This window comes from Stenella coeruleoalba, assembly GCF_951394435.1.
Source record: "Stenella coeruleoalba genome assembly, chromosome: 13".
NCBI classification, from domain to species: Eukaryota; Metazoa; Chordata; class Mammalia; order Artiodactyla; family Delphinidae; genus Stenella; species Stenella coeruleoalba.
Window position 1 is genome coordinate 87,883,980 of NC_137159.1, and position 17,798 is coordinate 87,901,777.

General features: G+C 51.9%; 1 protein-coding gene across 2 annotated transcripts in view; it reads left to right on the plus strand.

Moving 5' to 3' along the window:
- EIPR1 (EARP complex and GARP complex interacting protein 1) overlaps positions 1–17,798 on the plus strand; it is an 88,932-nt gene that overhangs the window by 54,571 nt on the left and 16,563 nt on the right. For both annotated transcript variants that reach the window (XM_079940278.1, XM_079940279.1), the window contains one exon: positions 12,836–12,935. In XM_079940278.1, the coding sequence (XP_079796404.1) occupies positions 12,836–12,935 (100 nt within the window). The remainder of the gene's footprint in view (positions 1–12,835; positions 12,936–17,798) is intronic.

Below are 17,798 nucleotides of genomic sequence, written 5' to 3' on the forward strand. Positions count from 1 at the left end.
GACCCTGCGTGGCCGCCCGTCTCCCCCAGCAGGGACCATGCACCACTGCCATCGAGGCAGCCCACAGCCCCACGCAGGTTCATGTGTTCCGCACCCCCGCCTGTGTGTGCGCTGAGTTCCCTGCATGTCATCACGCGTGTCAGTCGGTGTAGTCACCACCACGGTTGGGGCACAGAACCAGGATCTCTCGGGCCGCCTTGTTGCGGCCACCGCCGCCCCCCCACGCCCCGCCCTTCATCCCTGGCCACTGCGAGCCCGCGCCACCCGGTGCGCCGTCACCGGGAGAGCATTCTGCACGTGGAGTCACGTCATGTGCATCTGATGGCGGCTTTTGCTCATCGTGCCTCCTTCCTTCTTACTCTGAGTAGGACTCCGGGTGGGGTGGACACAGTTCGTGTAAGTGTTCCCCTGTGGAGCATCTGGGTCCCCGGCTTCGGGCTGTTGTGTGTAGAGAGCCTCTGAACAGTACCCTGCGCACCTGGGTCTCCACTCTCCTGGCCAGGTACCTGGGGGCAGCCGCTGGGCCGTGCGGCGCAGTGTTTAGTTTGGTGGAAACGACTGTGCTCTGCTCCAGAGGGGTCGTGCCAGCCGTGTGTGCGGGTCCAGTCTCGGCATCCTCCTCAGCATGTGGGGTTGTCGTGCACGTTCTCTTAAGTATCCTCGGTGGTGTCAAAGTTTCATTATTAGGTAGGGAATATGAGTTTTGGAAATTTAAGTCTGGTGGATCCGTGGAGGTGAGGGACACTGTGGTCAGACATGAGGCAGTCGGTGTTCTGTGTTCACTTGCTTGCTTTCCTTTTGGCTTGTTATTTGTGCTGAGAGCAGTTCCAGGAGAGGGGCTCCCAGATGCTCTGACCATCGGCTACTGCTGGCCAGAAGGGAGTGTCCAGGAACGCCACACAGTCCCAGTGCCCTGGAGTCGTGGCTGCGCTGACAGGCAGAGGCGTGGGGCTCCTGTCCTCAGGGCCCCTCAGCCTCTCCTGTTCTGGAGCGGCGGGGCATGGGGTAGACGGCTCCCACGTCTGCATCGCCGCAAGCAGGGTCAGCTAGTGCACGGTGGGTCTCTTGTGCTCACCTTCCCCGAGGTGGCCGTAGGGTCACTGGAAAGTCACCTGTTTCTGTAGATCAGGTCTCCATTCCTGAAAAGGAGGTGAGACATTTCTCGTTGTGCTGATGGCAGGGTCTCTGGAATGTGGTACTTTGCGTGGCTGTAAATAAGGCAGTGAAGGGGCTGGTGTAACGTACCCGCCAGACCCTTCCAGGCCTGACTCCCCGGTTTCGCCCTGTGGGGACACAGGTCCCGACTTGACCCAGAGGGGCCGCCCCGTGACCTGCAGCTCTCAGCTCCTCTGGGCTGAGTGTCCCCTCCTCAGAGAGGCCCTTCCTAACCATTTTCTCCGAAATGATCACTGCTCCAGCCCCACTCACGCCTTTCTGTCATTTTACCCAGTCCTATCTCGTCATAGCAGTCACCACCTCCTGACCCTCCTCTCTGCGCGTACTCCTGCGTCTTTCTCTGTAGCCTGAGCTTCCTCTGGGCAGGGGCCTGTCAGGATGCAGGCTGCGTCCTGTAGCCTGCATCAGCACCAAGGACAGTGCCTGGCACACGGAGCGCTCCGCCGGGTGCTGAGTGCAAAAGGGAGCGAATTGGGGCCGCAGAAACGATGCCGAGTCGTGACTGTGACCCTGTAAAGTGGGGACCGCTGTAGGTAAGTTAACTGTAGGCCAGAGAGAGGAGGAGATTGCGTCCAGGGTCCCTCGCTCCTCGGGGGAGTGACTGGGCCTCCCAGCTGGGCAGTCTGGCTGCAGGAGCGCACCTGCGGAACGCGGATTGGGAACCGCCTGTGGCCGTCATTCTGTGGTTTGTAAGTGGTGTCAGGCGCTGGGAGTATAGATGCATCTTCATCAGAATAAGTTTGGGGGGTGTTCACGCATATTCCTGCTGGTCCTTTCTGGATGATCAGTGTAAACGAATTCTGCTCTCGAGGGGACCCCCTCATTTTGCCGATACTAGAGTCATCATCTTTTCTGGCATGCTTCTCCTCTCCCTCCTGGTTCGCTCCTGCAGTCAGCGTGGTGATTGTGGAAGAAACGGTGGGCCTGGCGTCCGTGGCCCTGGGCTCTGCCTGCAGATCTGTAGCTAATTCACGGCATCCCTTTGGCGAGTAGGTCAGTTTGGGCCTCATTCCCTCGTGTGTAGAATGGGTTGAATTCAGGAGTCTCTGATGTTCTTGCCAGCTCTAAATTCACTGGATGCAGTGAGCTCTCTTTCACACCTGCTCAGTGCCGCGTGCCTTTCCCTGAATCTAGTCATAACTCATGACCCTCTTTCCACTCTGCCTGTCACACTGAGGTAAGGGGCACTGTCTGCTCTGCTGCTCAACAGACACACGGCCGTGACCACGCCTCTCACGTGAGGTCCTCCTGGGTGAAGTCAGTGCAGCTGGTGGCGGGCTGCCTGCAGGGCTTGGACTGAGCCATGAGGATGCTTTTACCGAACTGTGGCCTTTTCACCACTTTCAGGGCATCTCATCCCGTCATACTCCAGGTTATGTATATTAGCTGCCTTAAATCCTTTTGGAAGGATATGGGATGTAGATAAGTAAAATTAATAAAATTTTACCTTGTTATGTTAAAGACACTGAGGTGAGAGTTCGTCCTAGTGTCACACGTGTAGTTGACACTCTTTCCCTTTTCGGGGGTAGGTGAGGAAGGGCTGCTGACAGCTCCCCCTTTGTGTGCTGTGTGCTCGTTCTTCTCTGGAGTTAGGGGTCTCCCAGGGTCAGTGCTGACACTGACGGGGGGTGCGTTTTATCAGCATGTGCGGTGTCTACATGGGCACTGAGCTGGGCACGTGGGGGGCTGCAGACCCACCGAACTCTCTAGGGCCTCCTGGCATTACACTCCTGTCTCCTGTGTACACCGGCGTCTTTTGGAGCCCCGATGAAGGCGAGGTGTTTGGGGACGTGGCAGGTAAGAGCAGGAAGGAGGTGACAGTTCTCTGGCTCTGGCTCCCTATGAGGTAGGGGCTGTGTCACCGTCGAGATTGGCCCAAGGGCTGATTAGCCACCACGGGGTGATTTTGTGGCTCTCCGTCTCCTTCTGACGGTGAAGAGGCTCCAGCTGCTGAGGAGTTACGCGCCTTGGTTGTGGGTTAGTGCGTCCTGCTGGAGAGTGGAAGCAAAGTCAAGATAATGGAAACACGCACCATTTCCCAAGTGGTGCGTCAGGAGCAGTCATACAGATTGCAGTGTTCCACGGACGGTGAGAGTCTCCTTAAGGGAGAACCCACTAAAATCGGAAACCAGCAGCTTTGGGGGATGGAAGCGAAATTAGTGGCGGTCAGCGGCAGCCCCTGCTCACACACCCTGCCCCCCCCAGATTGTGGAGGGGCCGCGACGGGCTGGGTTAGCCTCACTACGGGGGACGTGCCGGGTCTTTCTCTGATGTACTTGCAGATGCCCGTGACACTTGCACAGTGACCGCTGACCTCTGCTTTCTGGGGAGAAGATACCTCTGCAGTGCAGATGGAGGTAAATATCACACTGGAATGCCAGGCCGGCTGAGAGGGTCAGGAATTCCTGGGAAGCGGGTGTGCATGTTACTGTTCTTATTAGAAGAAGGAAAAAGGGCCGTAAGCTTTGGTGTTGAGCTTAGAGAGGAAAGAGAAGAAAAGAAACTTGTGCAGGTCTCCAAATACTTGAGGTGGTTTGGCCAGAAGAAAGGATTTGGCCTCCTCTCTGATTTTGTGTTTCTTCTTTTCACTTCAGTGTATAGAACAGTGTAAGTTGACTTGGGTGAATGTTACAAAGAGTAAATTCAAAGTTATCCTTAATATCTTTTCAAAGTTGTCTCTGAGGCTACATAAAAAAAGATGTTTGAAATTTTCAGAGATCCTACGGTATGATTCTGCTGCCAGTAATGGTGGAAACGTCTCTGTGATTATGACAGTGTCATCACAGAAGAGTTATCAGATTTTTATAAGGTCCAGGTTTGTGCTTTCTGGTTTCGTCCAACCTAGATGTACTTAGGTGTAAGGTTTTTAAACTGGAGCCCTGAAGTTGCTTCCCTGGTTACTGGCTCACCGCTAAAGTGGTCCGCTAGCTTTAAGAGAAGCCTGGAATGAGGCCTCGCATCCCTTATGTTGTGGGAAAAGAACAGTCTGTGGTTTTACAGGACAATATAAAGATGTCTTCCTCTTTCACTTCGGCTAAAGTCTCATTTGTCAAATGGGGATGGTCGTCAGAGCCACCCTGGCGCCTTGTGAGCGTCATTGAAGCTAAGTATTAGGAAGCGGGTGATGAGGAAAAAATAGTAAAATGCACTGTACAGATACAGCTTATCTAGGAAGAGTCAGAATACGAAAATCTGAACGTACGGTGCAGAGTATACATAATTATTTATATTACAGGAGAAACTCATATTCTTTCTGAGATCGTAGTTCAAGTTTCCATTAAATACTAGGGTTCAAAGTGTGTTTCAGTTGGTTCTCTCATGAACCCAAAGGGGCTTTCCCAGAACATGCTGGGCAGACATATACCATTGTATCCAGTGGGATAGTTTAGGAGAATGTATTTTTTGAAGTTCTGTTTGTGATTATTTAAACTTGAGGTTTAAATAATTAAAAACTGTAAACCCGAAGGACCACTAACTCTGCCTGGAGAATTTTAAACTGTAGTCGATTTTTCTTCTGCTGTTTGAGAAACGGGGTGTGGGAGGAGGGGGAGAGCGGGGACAGCCAGGGCTGCTGCTTGGGGTTCGGGAGGTGTTTCACGTCAAAATGTGTCATGGCTCCGAGCCAACCCTGAACTTGCTGGTGAGACCCAGGAGCAGAAGGCTGGAGCTTCCTGGACGTGCCGCCAAGCCACACGGCGCCCACCCTGCCCTGCACTTGCCCTCTTCTCCCTGCCTTGGGTGGCGTCTGCAGTGAGCGGCCGCAGTGGGCCTGTGTGAACTTGGACTTCAGGGCTGGTACGAGTCAGCCATTCCAGGGTTGAGGGCCCTGCACTGCCCCCTGGCTCTGCCCCTCAGCCCTCTTTGGGGCAGAAGGACAGGACAGGAGCCTCGCCCCAGGAGGGCCAGTGCAGCTGTGTGCATCCGCCCTGCGTTGTGACAGGCTCTGGGCCTCGGACGTGTCCCGCCCAGGGAGGCTTCTGAGGAGTGCAGGTCTTTTTGCCCACACACTGTCCGTGGCTGGATTCTTAGTGGGAGGGCGTGTTTCTGTTGAGCCATGCACATGGCTGATGTAAGTGTGTGTGTGCAGGTGAGCAGTGTCAGAAGAAACACAGACTTTGGATAACTAAGTCACCCAGTGCCCAAAGTTCCACAGTCGTGTGTTGTCAGAAAGGGGTACCCGGCAGTGCATAAGCATGATTCTTTCACTACAAGTATCCGTGTGTCTCGGCCACAGGAAACCTTGCATCCACGGACTCAATCACAGCGGGCTTCCTGACTTAATGGTGTAACTCTTAAAGTGACCTTTTTTTTTAATCCTTGTAGCATTTATGAAAAGCTATCTTGTGTTCTGCTGTGATTTTTTTGACTTTTGAGCAGGAAGAAATTAACCAGATTGCCACATCTGTGTATTTTAAGAGAGAGATGTACAAACTGGGGAAATGATGTTTTACATTCTTTTTGTAAAGGGTTTTCAAAATTTGGTAACCACTGATAGAATCACCAATGACTTAATAGATTCGCTTCTGCCTTGGGGTTTTCCCTTTTTCAGTAAAGTAGTGACTGTGGGTTTCGGAATGCCCCGGGAACTAGCGGTCTTGGCCCAGCCCCTCGTGTGCTGGCTCTTTGGTTTCCGCAGCACATGCAGCCGTCTCCTGCCTGTCGTGTCGGGGTGGTTTCTGTCCTCCTGGCAGTTATGCTGCCCTGACGGCCCCACTTCCCACCCGAAGAGGCTGCAGGGAATAGGTGGGATATGTCAGTTACGTGAATTAAAATTAATTTTATATTGAGGTTGTTTTCAGAGTTTCTCAGTGTCCTTTGAGTGTCCTCACCCCAGGTGCCAAAATCCAGAGTGTGAATCATTCATTGTGGAGTCACTTACCTGAAGAAGAGAAGTGTGTGTTTTGTTTGATCAGCATGAAACCTGCCAGATGAGAACCATTGTTCCTGCCATTAGGTCCTTGTTAACTGCCTCAGAGAAGTTTAGATTTGTTTTTAATTTGGGTTTATTTGCAGAAATGGCCCATTTCTTGTGTTTTTCTCTCAGTGATTACGAAGGGATATAGAGTACGTATATTAGGTGTATGCTACTTTGTTCAGGACTTGTTAATATAATTTTATGTCCAGTCACATTCACGGGTAGAGTGTGATGAAGCAGAAACGTGGATGATTTTTATGAACAAAGAAATAAACTTAGTTTGGAGTAGCAAGTATGGCAGAAATTCTGGGTTATTTTCTTATGTTTCTAGCACTAGTTTCATGGCGATGAGCCGTGACGCAGCAGAATTTCCTTTTTGTTTTTGCACTTTGCATGCTCCACTGTTCCAAGCACTCGTGGTCGTAGGGGTTGCTCCCTGTAAACTCACCACACTTACTTTCGGACGTGTCGCCCTGGGTAGACAATAAATAGCAGCTTTGCTCAGCACTTAGGTCCCATGTGATACGTGGCGTCTCATTTGGCGACAGTGCTATGTGCACCTTGGGGACCCTCTTCCTTAGGAGGGATCCCGATCCCGTGGCTGTGTTGACTGTCCTGGGTTGATCCCACCCGGAGGAGAACACACAGAATTGGTTTGTTGCAGCTTCCATGGGAGCAGAACTTATAGGACAAAAGGCAAATATGTGAAAGGAATGAGGTGAGAGAAACTAAGAGCTGGGAAGCCAGGGTGAGGCTGACAAGGCGGGAGGCGAGGGTCTGGGCGCATCTGGCTGGTGGTAATCGTGCGGGACTGTCCACGTCAGGGACTGTCCACCGATCGGGACCCACCATCACCCTGCTCGGTGGCCTGGAAAGTGCACTTAGTTCTCCGGGTTGGTCCTCAGTCCTGCTCATGCTTGATGCATCTTTCAGTCACCCCCCCCTTAGTGTACGTGTGGGGTTTTGTCTGTTTCTTCTTAGCATTCCTAATAGTGAGCTGCCCAAACTCACCCCTAACATTGGGGTTGGCAGACGCACGTCCCGATCAGAGCCTCCACCAGACGTACCGGGTGCTGGGCCCCTTCTCGTGTTTTTAGAGCACCTCTCCGGGCTCTGTGGTGGGAGCTGGTGGTGCGGCAGCAGTGAGACTCTGGAGCGTGTCCCATACCTGGAAACGGTGTGTTTACCTCTCCTTCCATGCTCCCCCCGAATCCTCACACCTGGTTTAGACGGATCCCAGGAGAGAAAATCCATGGGCTTTCTCACCATCCCGGGATGGTTGGTGTCTTTCTGCTTAATCTAGTCTTTTTCAAGGGCAGTTAACAAACTGTTAGTGACATAACTCATATAAGTTTTCTGAAGTACCTCTTTCTTCCACTCCTTTTCTACTTTGGGCATCTCTGGTCATCCAAGTAAATAAGGCAAGGTTAACTCCTGTAGCAGGGAAAAGGCAGACATGCACCCTTTCCTTTCAACTGCACGTGAGTCAGAGATTACCCACTTAAATCCCCTCAGAAGTAAATGGCCGATGTTCAGAGGCACGCCTTAATTCCTGGAGACCCTTCCGTGTGGATCTGCCTTCCTCAGGACACAGGGGCCGAGCATGAATGGCCCAGCTCAGGGGCAGATGTTGCATTAGTTCCCAAAAGGCCTTAACTCCAGCTTGCCCGGTGCTCTTGTGTGTGTGTGTGTGTGTGTGTGTGTGTGTGTGTGTGTGTGTCTGTGTCTGTGTCTATGTTTGTGCCTGCATGTGTGTGCATGTGTTGTGCGTGCACATGTCTGTGACTCAGAACGAGTGAGACGAGCTTTGGAACAGACTTGAGCATCTTTCTCACTCATCCCCCACTTCCCCTTTGTCCGCTTATTTTGAAGCTTGGATCCGAGTCCTGGCTCTGGGGTTTACCTGGTCTCTGCCTCACTGCAGCCAGGGCTCCGTGGGGAGCAGCTCGGGTGCCTGGAGCACAGCTGCCCGGGGGCTGGAGGGGGGCTGACACTTGCCTGGCAGTGCAGGGACCTACGCCGTCCCTGAGGGGAGCCAAAGTTCGGGCTAAGATGCTGAGAGACAAAGAGAATGAGAATATGGGGAAGGCTTCCCATTTCGTGTATTAACCTTGACACAGTGCCAAGCAGAAGCCCTTGGTGCAGGGCCTGGGCACTGGGCTCTTGAGCCTAGTCACTGGTTCCTGGGTCGGTAACTCCAGACCCTGGAAGGTTCTCAGACCCCGAGGGGGGATCAGGATGCCTGGCTCACTTTTGGGTAAAGACCACCAGAGGAAAGCCTGGGTGCTGCAGAGAGTGGGGTTGGTGATTCAGGACCCCAGCTGCTGGGAGTGAAGAGCAGACAGTGAAACACCATTAAGTGTGGGCACCTTTCAGAGCAGGTGAAGAGCGGAGTTTCTGAACACTCTCGCTCGAGGATTTTTTTCCCTTAAAATAAATCTCCATGGAATTATTTTTGGTGCATGTAAGGGTGATAATTTTAATGTTCAAGGCAAATTTCAAAGTAAGCTTTATGGTTTTTCGAAGGGAAGCTGTTACATTTGGGGTGGACAGTCTTTGTTGTGGAAGGCTGTTGGCATATTAGGGGACATCCAGCGGCCCTGGCCCTCCCAGTCATCATGAAAACCCAAAAGTGCCCCCCCCCAAATACCCCCGGAGGGCAGTGCGGTCCTCAATTTAAGAGGCGCAGCTCTAACTGCATCTGATAATATATATCTAGGACTTATTCAACACCTGCTGTGTGCAGGCACTGTTCTGAATATCACCCTGGTCTTCACAAACCAGTACTGTTGACTACTTGTACACTCCTCTTACCCCCACTGGACAGATGAGGAAATCAAAGCACTGAGAGATTACGGCACCCAGAGCTGGGACTCCAACTCCAGCAGGCTCGCCTCAGACTCCGAGCTGCCCCGCTGCCCCTCACTGTTCTGGGTCATCTACCTTAGATGCCGTCTGTGTTTTCAGTTGTGCGTATGTTTTGTCTGAGTGTGTTTAGTCTTTCAAAATCCTTAATTCTGAAAAGTGAGATGTTTCTTTGGTTATGTTATGATATGTTAACAAGTCATCACTTTACCTTTCTGGAAGGTTCTTCCTGTGGACACGCTTGGGGGTTGCTGCATGGAACCACTTCTCAGATGGGTTTGCATGTGTCTTGGTAAAGATGCGTGTGTCACGGGGACCAAGGCACCATAAGGAAACAGTGATTATCTGCTTTGTTTTTCCCAAGTGTGTCAACACAGTAAGTCAGTATGATTAGCTGCTTTAACTCGAGGTGGCAGGCAGTGTTCCTTCATCTCTTTGCCTAATGGTGATATTGAAGCTAAGGAGCTTTAAAACAATGAGCTCTCAGGCCTGGTCGTGACCTATGGTTCTGGAGTCAGCCCTTGGCTGGAGGCTCAGCCCTGCCTTTCACAGCCACTGCATTTGGGGCAGGCCACTCAGCCTCCCAAGTCTGTCCCCTCGTCTGTGAGTTGAGGAAGGGAAGGGGACTCCCCTCGTGGGCTGTGGTGCAGCGGACGGAGAGGAGAGCGCCGGCACCCTGCCCCGGGAGCTGCCCGTCGTGCTGCTGGAACCCTAGCCCCGGGACCCAGGGCTCTCTGGGCAGACAGCGCCCTTTCTCCCCACACGTCCTCCCGGGAAGTTCTGCTGGAAGGAAGGCCTGCAGTAAGACTTCAGCTTTCCGGCGGGGCTGGGATGGTGTGGGTCAGACAAGGGCTGTGCCCAGACACTTCTGTCTCATCGAGGTCCTTCTCCGCATCCGGACCGAGCGCCGATGGGGCTGCGTCTGCTGGGGCCCAGATTAATAGCTCGGAGTGATTGCTCAAAGGGAAGGGCTCTGGCTTGCCTCTGGTAATTTTGTTCATGTGTATTATAAGCCTTTACAATTTTTACTTTATAATAAATGCAACAAATCTTTACTTAAGATTTCTCATCACTTGGAGTTGAAACAACAAGTCCATTTTGAGCCTTATTCAGAGAATTTTAGTTCCAGGAGCACCTAGAGTTTTCTATTATTATCAGGTGCTTTCAAAAATTAGGCGGGTCTATGGCCGGGACCTTAAGAACCTTCTCCCTCTTGCCAGGTACCTCCAGAAGTCATGGAGAGGTTTTGTTGCTCGGTGTGTGTGCATGTGCATGTGCGTGCGTGCGTGTGTGTGTGTGTGCGCACGCGTGTGTGTGTGTGTGTTTTCAAAGCATACTTCTGATGAAACGTCCTCTGTAACTAAAAGCGAACTGCTGATGTGCGCATGGTGGTAGCTCCTGACCTTCAGACTGGTAACGGCTGGAGTGATGCCACCGTAATGCCCTGTTGGAACCATCTTTTAAAGTCATCGTGATGCTTAGTCTGCTTATAGGTCTTTGAAGAGAGAAGTAATAGGTAGATGGTCTCAAAGATTTTCCCTTTTGCCTTTTTTGATATACATTTCCCAAGGAGAAGTTTTGACTTGCGTGTCAGCCTTAAGATGTTCTAAGTTACTAGTGGAAAACGTACACCTACTTAAACTGCCCAAGGATTACTTTGCTGAAATTCTTAATTCTCATTTTATGAAAGAAAAAGCTATTTTTATGACGATTCCAGTTCCTCAGGCCTGGTACCTGAGGCCAGCTAAACTCTGACGTTTTAGACTTTTATGGAGCACGTGGCCTTGTGGCTGTGGGATGGCCCCCTCCCCTGGGGTGGGGCTGTCTTCTCCCGAGTCAGACGTCTTTATTGCTGGGCAGAGCTTGGGAAGAGGTGTGCAAGCTGGGCCTTCTCAGCTGTCACCTGCCCATCTACTGGGACAGGGCCGTGGGTGACCCTCTACCAGGACAGGGCCGTGGGTGACCCTCTACCAGGACAGGGCCGTGGGTGACCCTCTACCAGGACAGGGCCGTGGGTGACCCTCTACCAGGACAGGGCCGTGGGTGACCTTCTACCAGGACAGGGCCGTGGGTGACCTTCTACCAGGACAGGGCCGTGGGTGGCCCTGTACCAGGACAGGGCCGTGGGTGACCCTGTACCAGGACAGGGCCGTGGGTGACCCTGTACCAGGACAGGGCCGTGGGTGGCCCTGTACCAGGACAGGGCCGTGGGTGACCCTGTACCAGGACAGGGCCGTGGGTGACCCTGTACCAGGACAGGGCCGTGGGTGACCCTCTACCAGAACAGGGCCGTGAGTGACCTTCTACCAGGACAGGGCCGTGGGTGGCCCTTTTCTTCCCTCTCTCACTGTTGTGCATTTTTCCTTGGTGTTCATTGTCAGTTGTCTGAACTCTACATAAGTGTCCCCATGAAAACAGGCTACCAAGAGAAGTTCAGTCAACTTGCTGCAAAGATGTGTCTTCAAAATTAGAATTGCCATTATCTTAACCAAACAGGAGCCACAGATTTCAGTACCAGATTTCTTGGTGTCTCTTCCAGCTATGGTGTTTCTTGTTTACTAGATATTGTGCGTTTTTCTTTGTTATTATTAGAAAAGATACAGTAAGCTCTTCAATACAGGAGTGATGTACTGTGAGAGCTTTGTGTGTGTTTTTAAACTATAAATGAGAAAGAAATTGTAGTTTTGAAATACATTATTGTGCGATAAAAGTAATAATAGCTCATTGACAGTCTTGAAGATGGTATTAGGGAGGGGCGCCCAGTCAATCAGTATTGTATTCTGTGTGAAAGAGAAATTGTGAGAGTCTCTATCGATGTCTTCAATACTCACGTGTTGGAGGACGTGAAATGAAATTCTCCTCTTTAAAAGCACTTAAGAATTTCATCAGGGAAGACAGAAATTCACGCTTGTGATCAAACTGAAAAATTTTTCATCTCTTCATGGTTTCATCACAGAGACGATGTGATTTTTGTCTTTTGTTATTCAAATATGTATCAGTTAAGAAGGTTTTGGCTGCAGGTAACAGGACACTGTGGCTCACATAGGCTGAAACAGAAAGCTGTATCTGACATCTCAGGCCTTGTGGGTACTTGAGGGCTGTGACCTCCCCACCTCCCGCCCCACACTGCTCTCAGCTCTGCCCTCCCAGGTGGTGGCAGCGAAAGACGTGGTGTTCCTCTCCAAAATCACACTGTCCACCTGTGCCTCTTCAGACCCAGTGCCCCCTTGTGTCTCTGCGGCCAGAATTGGTCAGCTCTCCATGCCTCGGGCTCTGGGAGAACCTGGCAGCAGTGTCTCAGCTCCAGCTGCCGTGGCGAAACACCACAGCTGGGGGCTTACACGACAGAAATGTTGATTTCTCACAATTCTGGGGGCCAGAGGTCTGAGATCATGGTGCAGGTGAGGGCTCTGTTCCTGATTTGCAGACGGCCGCTTTCCCACTGTGTGTTCACATGGCAGCAAGAGAGAGACAGAGATATAGAAACAAAGACAGAGATATATAGGGAGAGAGACAGAGAAATAGACAGGGAGAGACAGAGACATACATATATAGAGAGACAGAGCTCAGGAAACTCTGGTGTCAATCTGTACTGGGCACTAATCCCATCATGGGGACCCACCCTCCTGACCTCATTAAACCCTAGTCACTTCCCAGATCACCCCCCCCAACACCAGGTGACTTTGGGAAAGGATACAGACATTCAGGCCACAGCAGAGTGGTAGCCTGGTACTGCACCATGTCATTGCAGAGCTGTTGACAACACTGCTGGTGACAAAGGGCCGGGCAGAGGCTTTGCTGAGGGCCATGTGTAAGAGCTCTTGGCCTCAAGGTGGGACTCTCACACATCATGTAATGCTTGACCCCCTCCTTCTTCAGTGTCGCGTGGGAGCCCGCGGGAGACGGGAAGAGAGTCATCTCGTTGGCTGACAACCACATCCTGCTGTGGGATTTGCAGGAAAGCTCCAGCCAGGCTGTGGTAAGTAACAGGAATTATACAGTTTTGGTTTTTTGTATTTTTTTAATTTGACCTTTCAGCCAAATTCAGAATACACTTCTTGATCATATATGTTTAGAATTTTGACATTGTTTGTGAAATAATTAATGAACAGACTGAATCATCAGTCAAAGAATTGAGTGATTGTCTCTTTCAGGCAAAAGCTGTTTGGGATTCAGGCCTCAGGGCCATGTACAAATAGGACACAGAACCCTGGACGTTGACAAAACTCCCCCTTTTGGCCATAATTTGTCCAAAAGAGTTAGCAGGATATCCGAAATTATAGTCTTCTGTTTCAAGTATAAGTCTTTTTAATGAATGGATTTTCAATGTGTATTTGGTTAAAATCACCTTTCAGGTAGGAGCAGTCATGTAGGCAAATTTCCTGGTTGTGAAAATAATGGTTGACTGTGACCCAGTGACCTTTCAGCCTGCCCTCCTTTCATTCACGTGTGTGCACGGTCCTGAGGGTGTAGCCGTCAGGCACGTCAGCCATCTGTCCACGGGGGCGCCGGAGCCCTTGCCTGCACACAGGCTGTCTCTCCATCCCATTCCCACCCGTCCTGTCACCCTCAGATCCTGCCACCGAGGCCGAGAGTAGCTGTCTCTGCAAGTTCCCAACCAGAAGGTTACGTCTCTCTCAACAGGCCTGTTCATTCCCAGACCTGTTTAATATTTAGCAGCAACCTTCTTGGGAACCAGTTTGGCTTTCAAATATTCATCACTTTGAATGCTTTGTCCTTCATAGAGTAAATGCTCTGCCAATTGGTATATCTTCATATATGATCCCTTAAAGTTTCCTCTTATAAAATGTGTTTTTTACATGCATTCATAATTTCATTGCATTTGCATGTCAAAGCGACAACTTTAGAGGGAAAACCAAGACATCTGAAATGAAAGCTTCTAATGCCGCCCACTCAGCTGGGCCTGGGGCCCAACTGCCACGGGTTCCTGAACGGCGTCTCTTGGACAGGTTTCCTCAGTGAGCTCGCATCTCACCTTATCCACTTGTTCCCGGGATGCGTGGTCAGCACTTTCCCCTCGTGGTGCCCACAGTGTTCATAAAGCCTGTCTTCACCCTCTGGGTGAAGAGATGCGTGAGTGATGATTTATCACGGTCGATACATGACCCAGAAGGCAGACCCTTCACAGTATGGGGTGTCCTGTGTGAGTCTTAAAGCTGCATTGTCAGAAGGGTGTCTCCCAGGCTTCAATGTGAACTTAAGAGTATAATACTTCAGGAAAGAAATCACTATTTTTATTAAAATTAAAAAAAAAAAAGACACATCTCTGTATCATGGAGTAGAACACAAATTTCACCCAGACTTTCAAGCTCGAGCAGGGAACTCGAAGGAAACTGGCTGCCTCCAGTTGTCCTTGGGGCCCCCACAGGTCTGGGCAGACACTTGCACAGTCCTCCACCTTCCAGGGGGACTTGTGAGGCTGTCTGGGCCGGAGTCCAGGGGCCCCTCCCATCCCCTAACTCCAGCCTACCTCTCGGTGGGGTGTTCCTCCAGACTGCACTTGAGGACAGAAAGGGACAGTGCTTTCCTATGAAAGTGCCGGGGCTCGAGGCAGGCTCGGGGCTGGGAGCCTGGGCCTGGTCCAGAGGATGCTCGGGGGCTGGCTGAGCGGCTGCCGCCCCGCCCAGCAGGAGGCACCAAGGGGAGCCGGTGGCGTTAGGATTCAGTGGCTCCCAGGGCCCCGACTTTGCGGGCCCCATCCTGTCATCAAAGCGTGAACACCTCTTCAGACCCTCAGTCATCTCAAAATGATTTTATGGTGGGGTGATTAATCTGTAACTTATTTTCTGCAGAGACCAATTTTGTTTTCTCTCCCCCTTTTTTATCTGCTGTCAGCAGTTCTGTCGATACCACTTTGCGACCCTCGGCTGGAGTATTTAATACTGAAACCTTCCTATTGATTTCGACCGTCTTCATACCTGGCTCCTCTATTTTTTTTCTTATTGTTTGAGGATATTGCCGTCTGCGGTGAATCTAATCTTATGCTCACTGCATCATTACCTTTTGCAATTAAATTGGAGGCTCTCTGCCATTTATAATTGTTAGTGGAGCCCAGGGGAGGCCTGGGGCGGAGGTTCCATGGGGTCCTGGACCCCGATGAGGGCCAAGGCAGAGCCTCCCTGTTTGGGTCTGTGCGCGTGCACCTCTGGGTTCTAGTTCCTTTCACTGGCTGTGGAAAGAAGCAGCTTCTCCTGAGGTGCAGGGACGGCAGAGCGGGAGGAAGGGGGCCCGGTGTCACCCACTCAAGGTGCAGGCCTGGGGGCATTTGCCCACAGGAGCACTTCTTTGAAGGGAGAGAACGGGCTTCAAGGACACAGTGTATTTTCAGAAATTTCTAGTCCAAGGTTTACAGCGTACCAGAGGAGGCCTGAGCACAGGCAGATGCGGGAGCAGGTGGTGACCGGAGAATCATTCCATGCAGCCACGCCCGCTGAGCCCGGAGCACAGAATGTGCTTGCTGTCTGGGGACAGAGCACTGGGTGCAGGCTGAGCCCCTTGGGACCAGGGCAGAGGCGGGTTGGGCCTGGTGGTGCGGCCCGGGCTCCCCACTCCCTCACCCGTGGCCCTACCTTCCCCGGCTTCCTGGGCTCCGAGTGTGGCCACAGAGAGGAGGGAGGCTTGCTCAGCGGGCCCCCGGTCGGACCCTGCGGCGCGGTCCTGGCAGGCTGGGTGCTCTCAGCGCAGCCAAGGCCGCATGGCCCGGCCTGGGGGCTCGTCTCTGCCTCCGCCCTGATGGTCGCGGGACACGCCCATCCTCCGGACGCCCCAGGACCAGGGCCTCACTCCCGCCCCCCAGACAGCAGGGGTCTGGACAGCAGCCCTAGATGAGGGTGCGTTTCTGTCACTCAAGCCCCTGGTCCCGTTGGGGAAGCAGATCCTGGTGTCGCCTCCCTTCTTATTTGCAGGGCTAAGGTTTTTCTTTTTTCAACAGACTTTTATCTTTTAGAGCAGTTTTAGGTTCACAGCAAATTTGAGGGGAAAGTGCAGGGATTCCCCATCCCTCCCTACACAGTCCCCGGCAGACAGGGCAGTTACTACAGTGACGAGCCCACACTGACCTGTGGCCGCGCGTCTGCGGATTTGGACACGTGTGCTGACACGTATCCACCATTACAGATTCATACTTGGTGTCTTCACTGCCCTAAAAATCCTCTGCTCCACTAGCCCTCCCTCCCTCTAAGCCTGTGGCAACCACTGATCTTTTTACTGCGCCTGCAGTTCTGCCTGTTGCGAGTGTCCTAGAGCTGGGCTCGTACAGGGTGTAGCTTTTACAGGCCAGCTTCTTTCTCTCGTCACTGCAGGTAAGGCTCCTCCATGGCTTTTCATGGCCTGACGTTTCGTGTGCTTTTAGCGCCGAGAGATATTCCATTGTCTGCAAGCTTCCTCATTTTGATAAAGTTCTCAGTGCATGAGTTTTACAGATTGTGCCTCGGGTGTCAGGTCTGAGGACTCTGTGAACAGCCTTGGACCTTGAAGTTTTTCTCCTGTGTTTTCCCTGCGGGTTTACAGTTTGCATTTTACATTTCAGCCATGGTCCATCATGAATCGGTGTTGGTAGACAATGCCTGTACCCTCTCTGGGGGCTCAGGTGAGGACAGAGTCTCGGGGCCTTCGCTGTCCTGGGTGGGGTGTCTGTCTGGAGCAGAGCAGTTGTCGAGAAGTTGCCTGTCTCTCGGGGCTGCCCTTCCTGGCCCCTGGGCTGCAGGGAGCAGCGTTCCTGGAGCTTTGGGGGTCTGTCCCCAGGGGTGTTTCTGGGTTGGGGCCCATGTGGGAGAGAAAACACAGACCCTCAACACTGTGTGTTCCTCGTGCCCCAGGGCCCTCCCTGGTCAGCCTGTTCCCCACCTGTGTTTGTTCTGTGTATAACATCCCGGGGTTTTGCTGCACTTGGTGGGAGCTGTAAAGAAAAGTCTATCTGCCCCACCCTCCCAGCCGCAGGCGTCCCTGAAGGGAATTTGAAGGTCACAGCCCTCCTCTGGGCCCCTCACTTCCCTCCCTGCAATACCTGTGATGCCTGAGGGCATGACAGCTCTTGCCTCTAATGAGAGGAAAGTCCTGCCGCCCCAGGTGCCTCAGGGGCATCGCTGGCTGGGGGCAGATGAGGGGCTGTGGGGGCTCCCTGGACCCGCTGTGCAGGCGTAGCCAGGACTCACTGAGGGGGCAACAGCCTGCCCTTGCTCACTCATTTTAAAGTAGCTCCTTTAAAGAGAGGCACAGACCTCGGATCCTGTAATCTGACCCCTCGCTTCACAGGTGAGAAGAGTGAGGCCCAGGAAGCAAGGGACTTTCTGAAGGTGGCCTGGGTGACAGATGTGGGTCTGCAGTTCAGGCCCGCTCTGCCCCGTCGTCCCACAGAGCCATGTACTGAGGGCCTCTCGTGCACGTGCGCCCAGCCGACCCTCCTGCAGAGCTTGCGCTTGGAAGCTGCGTGTCTTGGATGGGCAGCCGCATTTTGTCCTGTGAACGTGGATTAGATTTTGGGAAACAGTCAAAAGTTATTTGGAGCAAAATCTAGTAAATAAGATAGTTAAGCAAGCTTTATAATGTAAAGCTAGTTAGTGGAAACCATGTTCAAACTCTCTGAAAACTGGTTTTCTTTCTTTTTTTTTTCATTTTTATTGGAGTAGAGTTGATTTACAATGCTGTGTTAGTTACAGGTGTACAGCAAAGTGAATCAGCTATACATATATCTACTCTTTTAAAAATATTTTTAGATTCTTCTCCCATATAGGCCATTACAGAGTATTAAGTAGAGTTCCCTGTGCTACACAGTAGGTACTTATTAGTTATCTTTTTTTTTTATTGGGGTATAGTTGCTTTA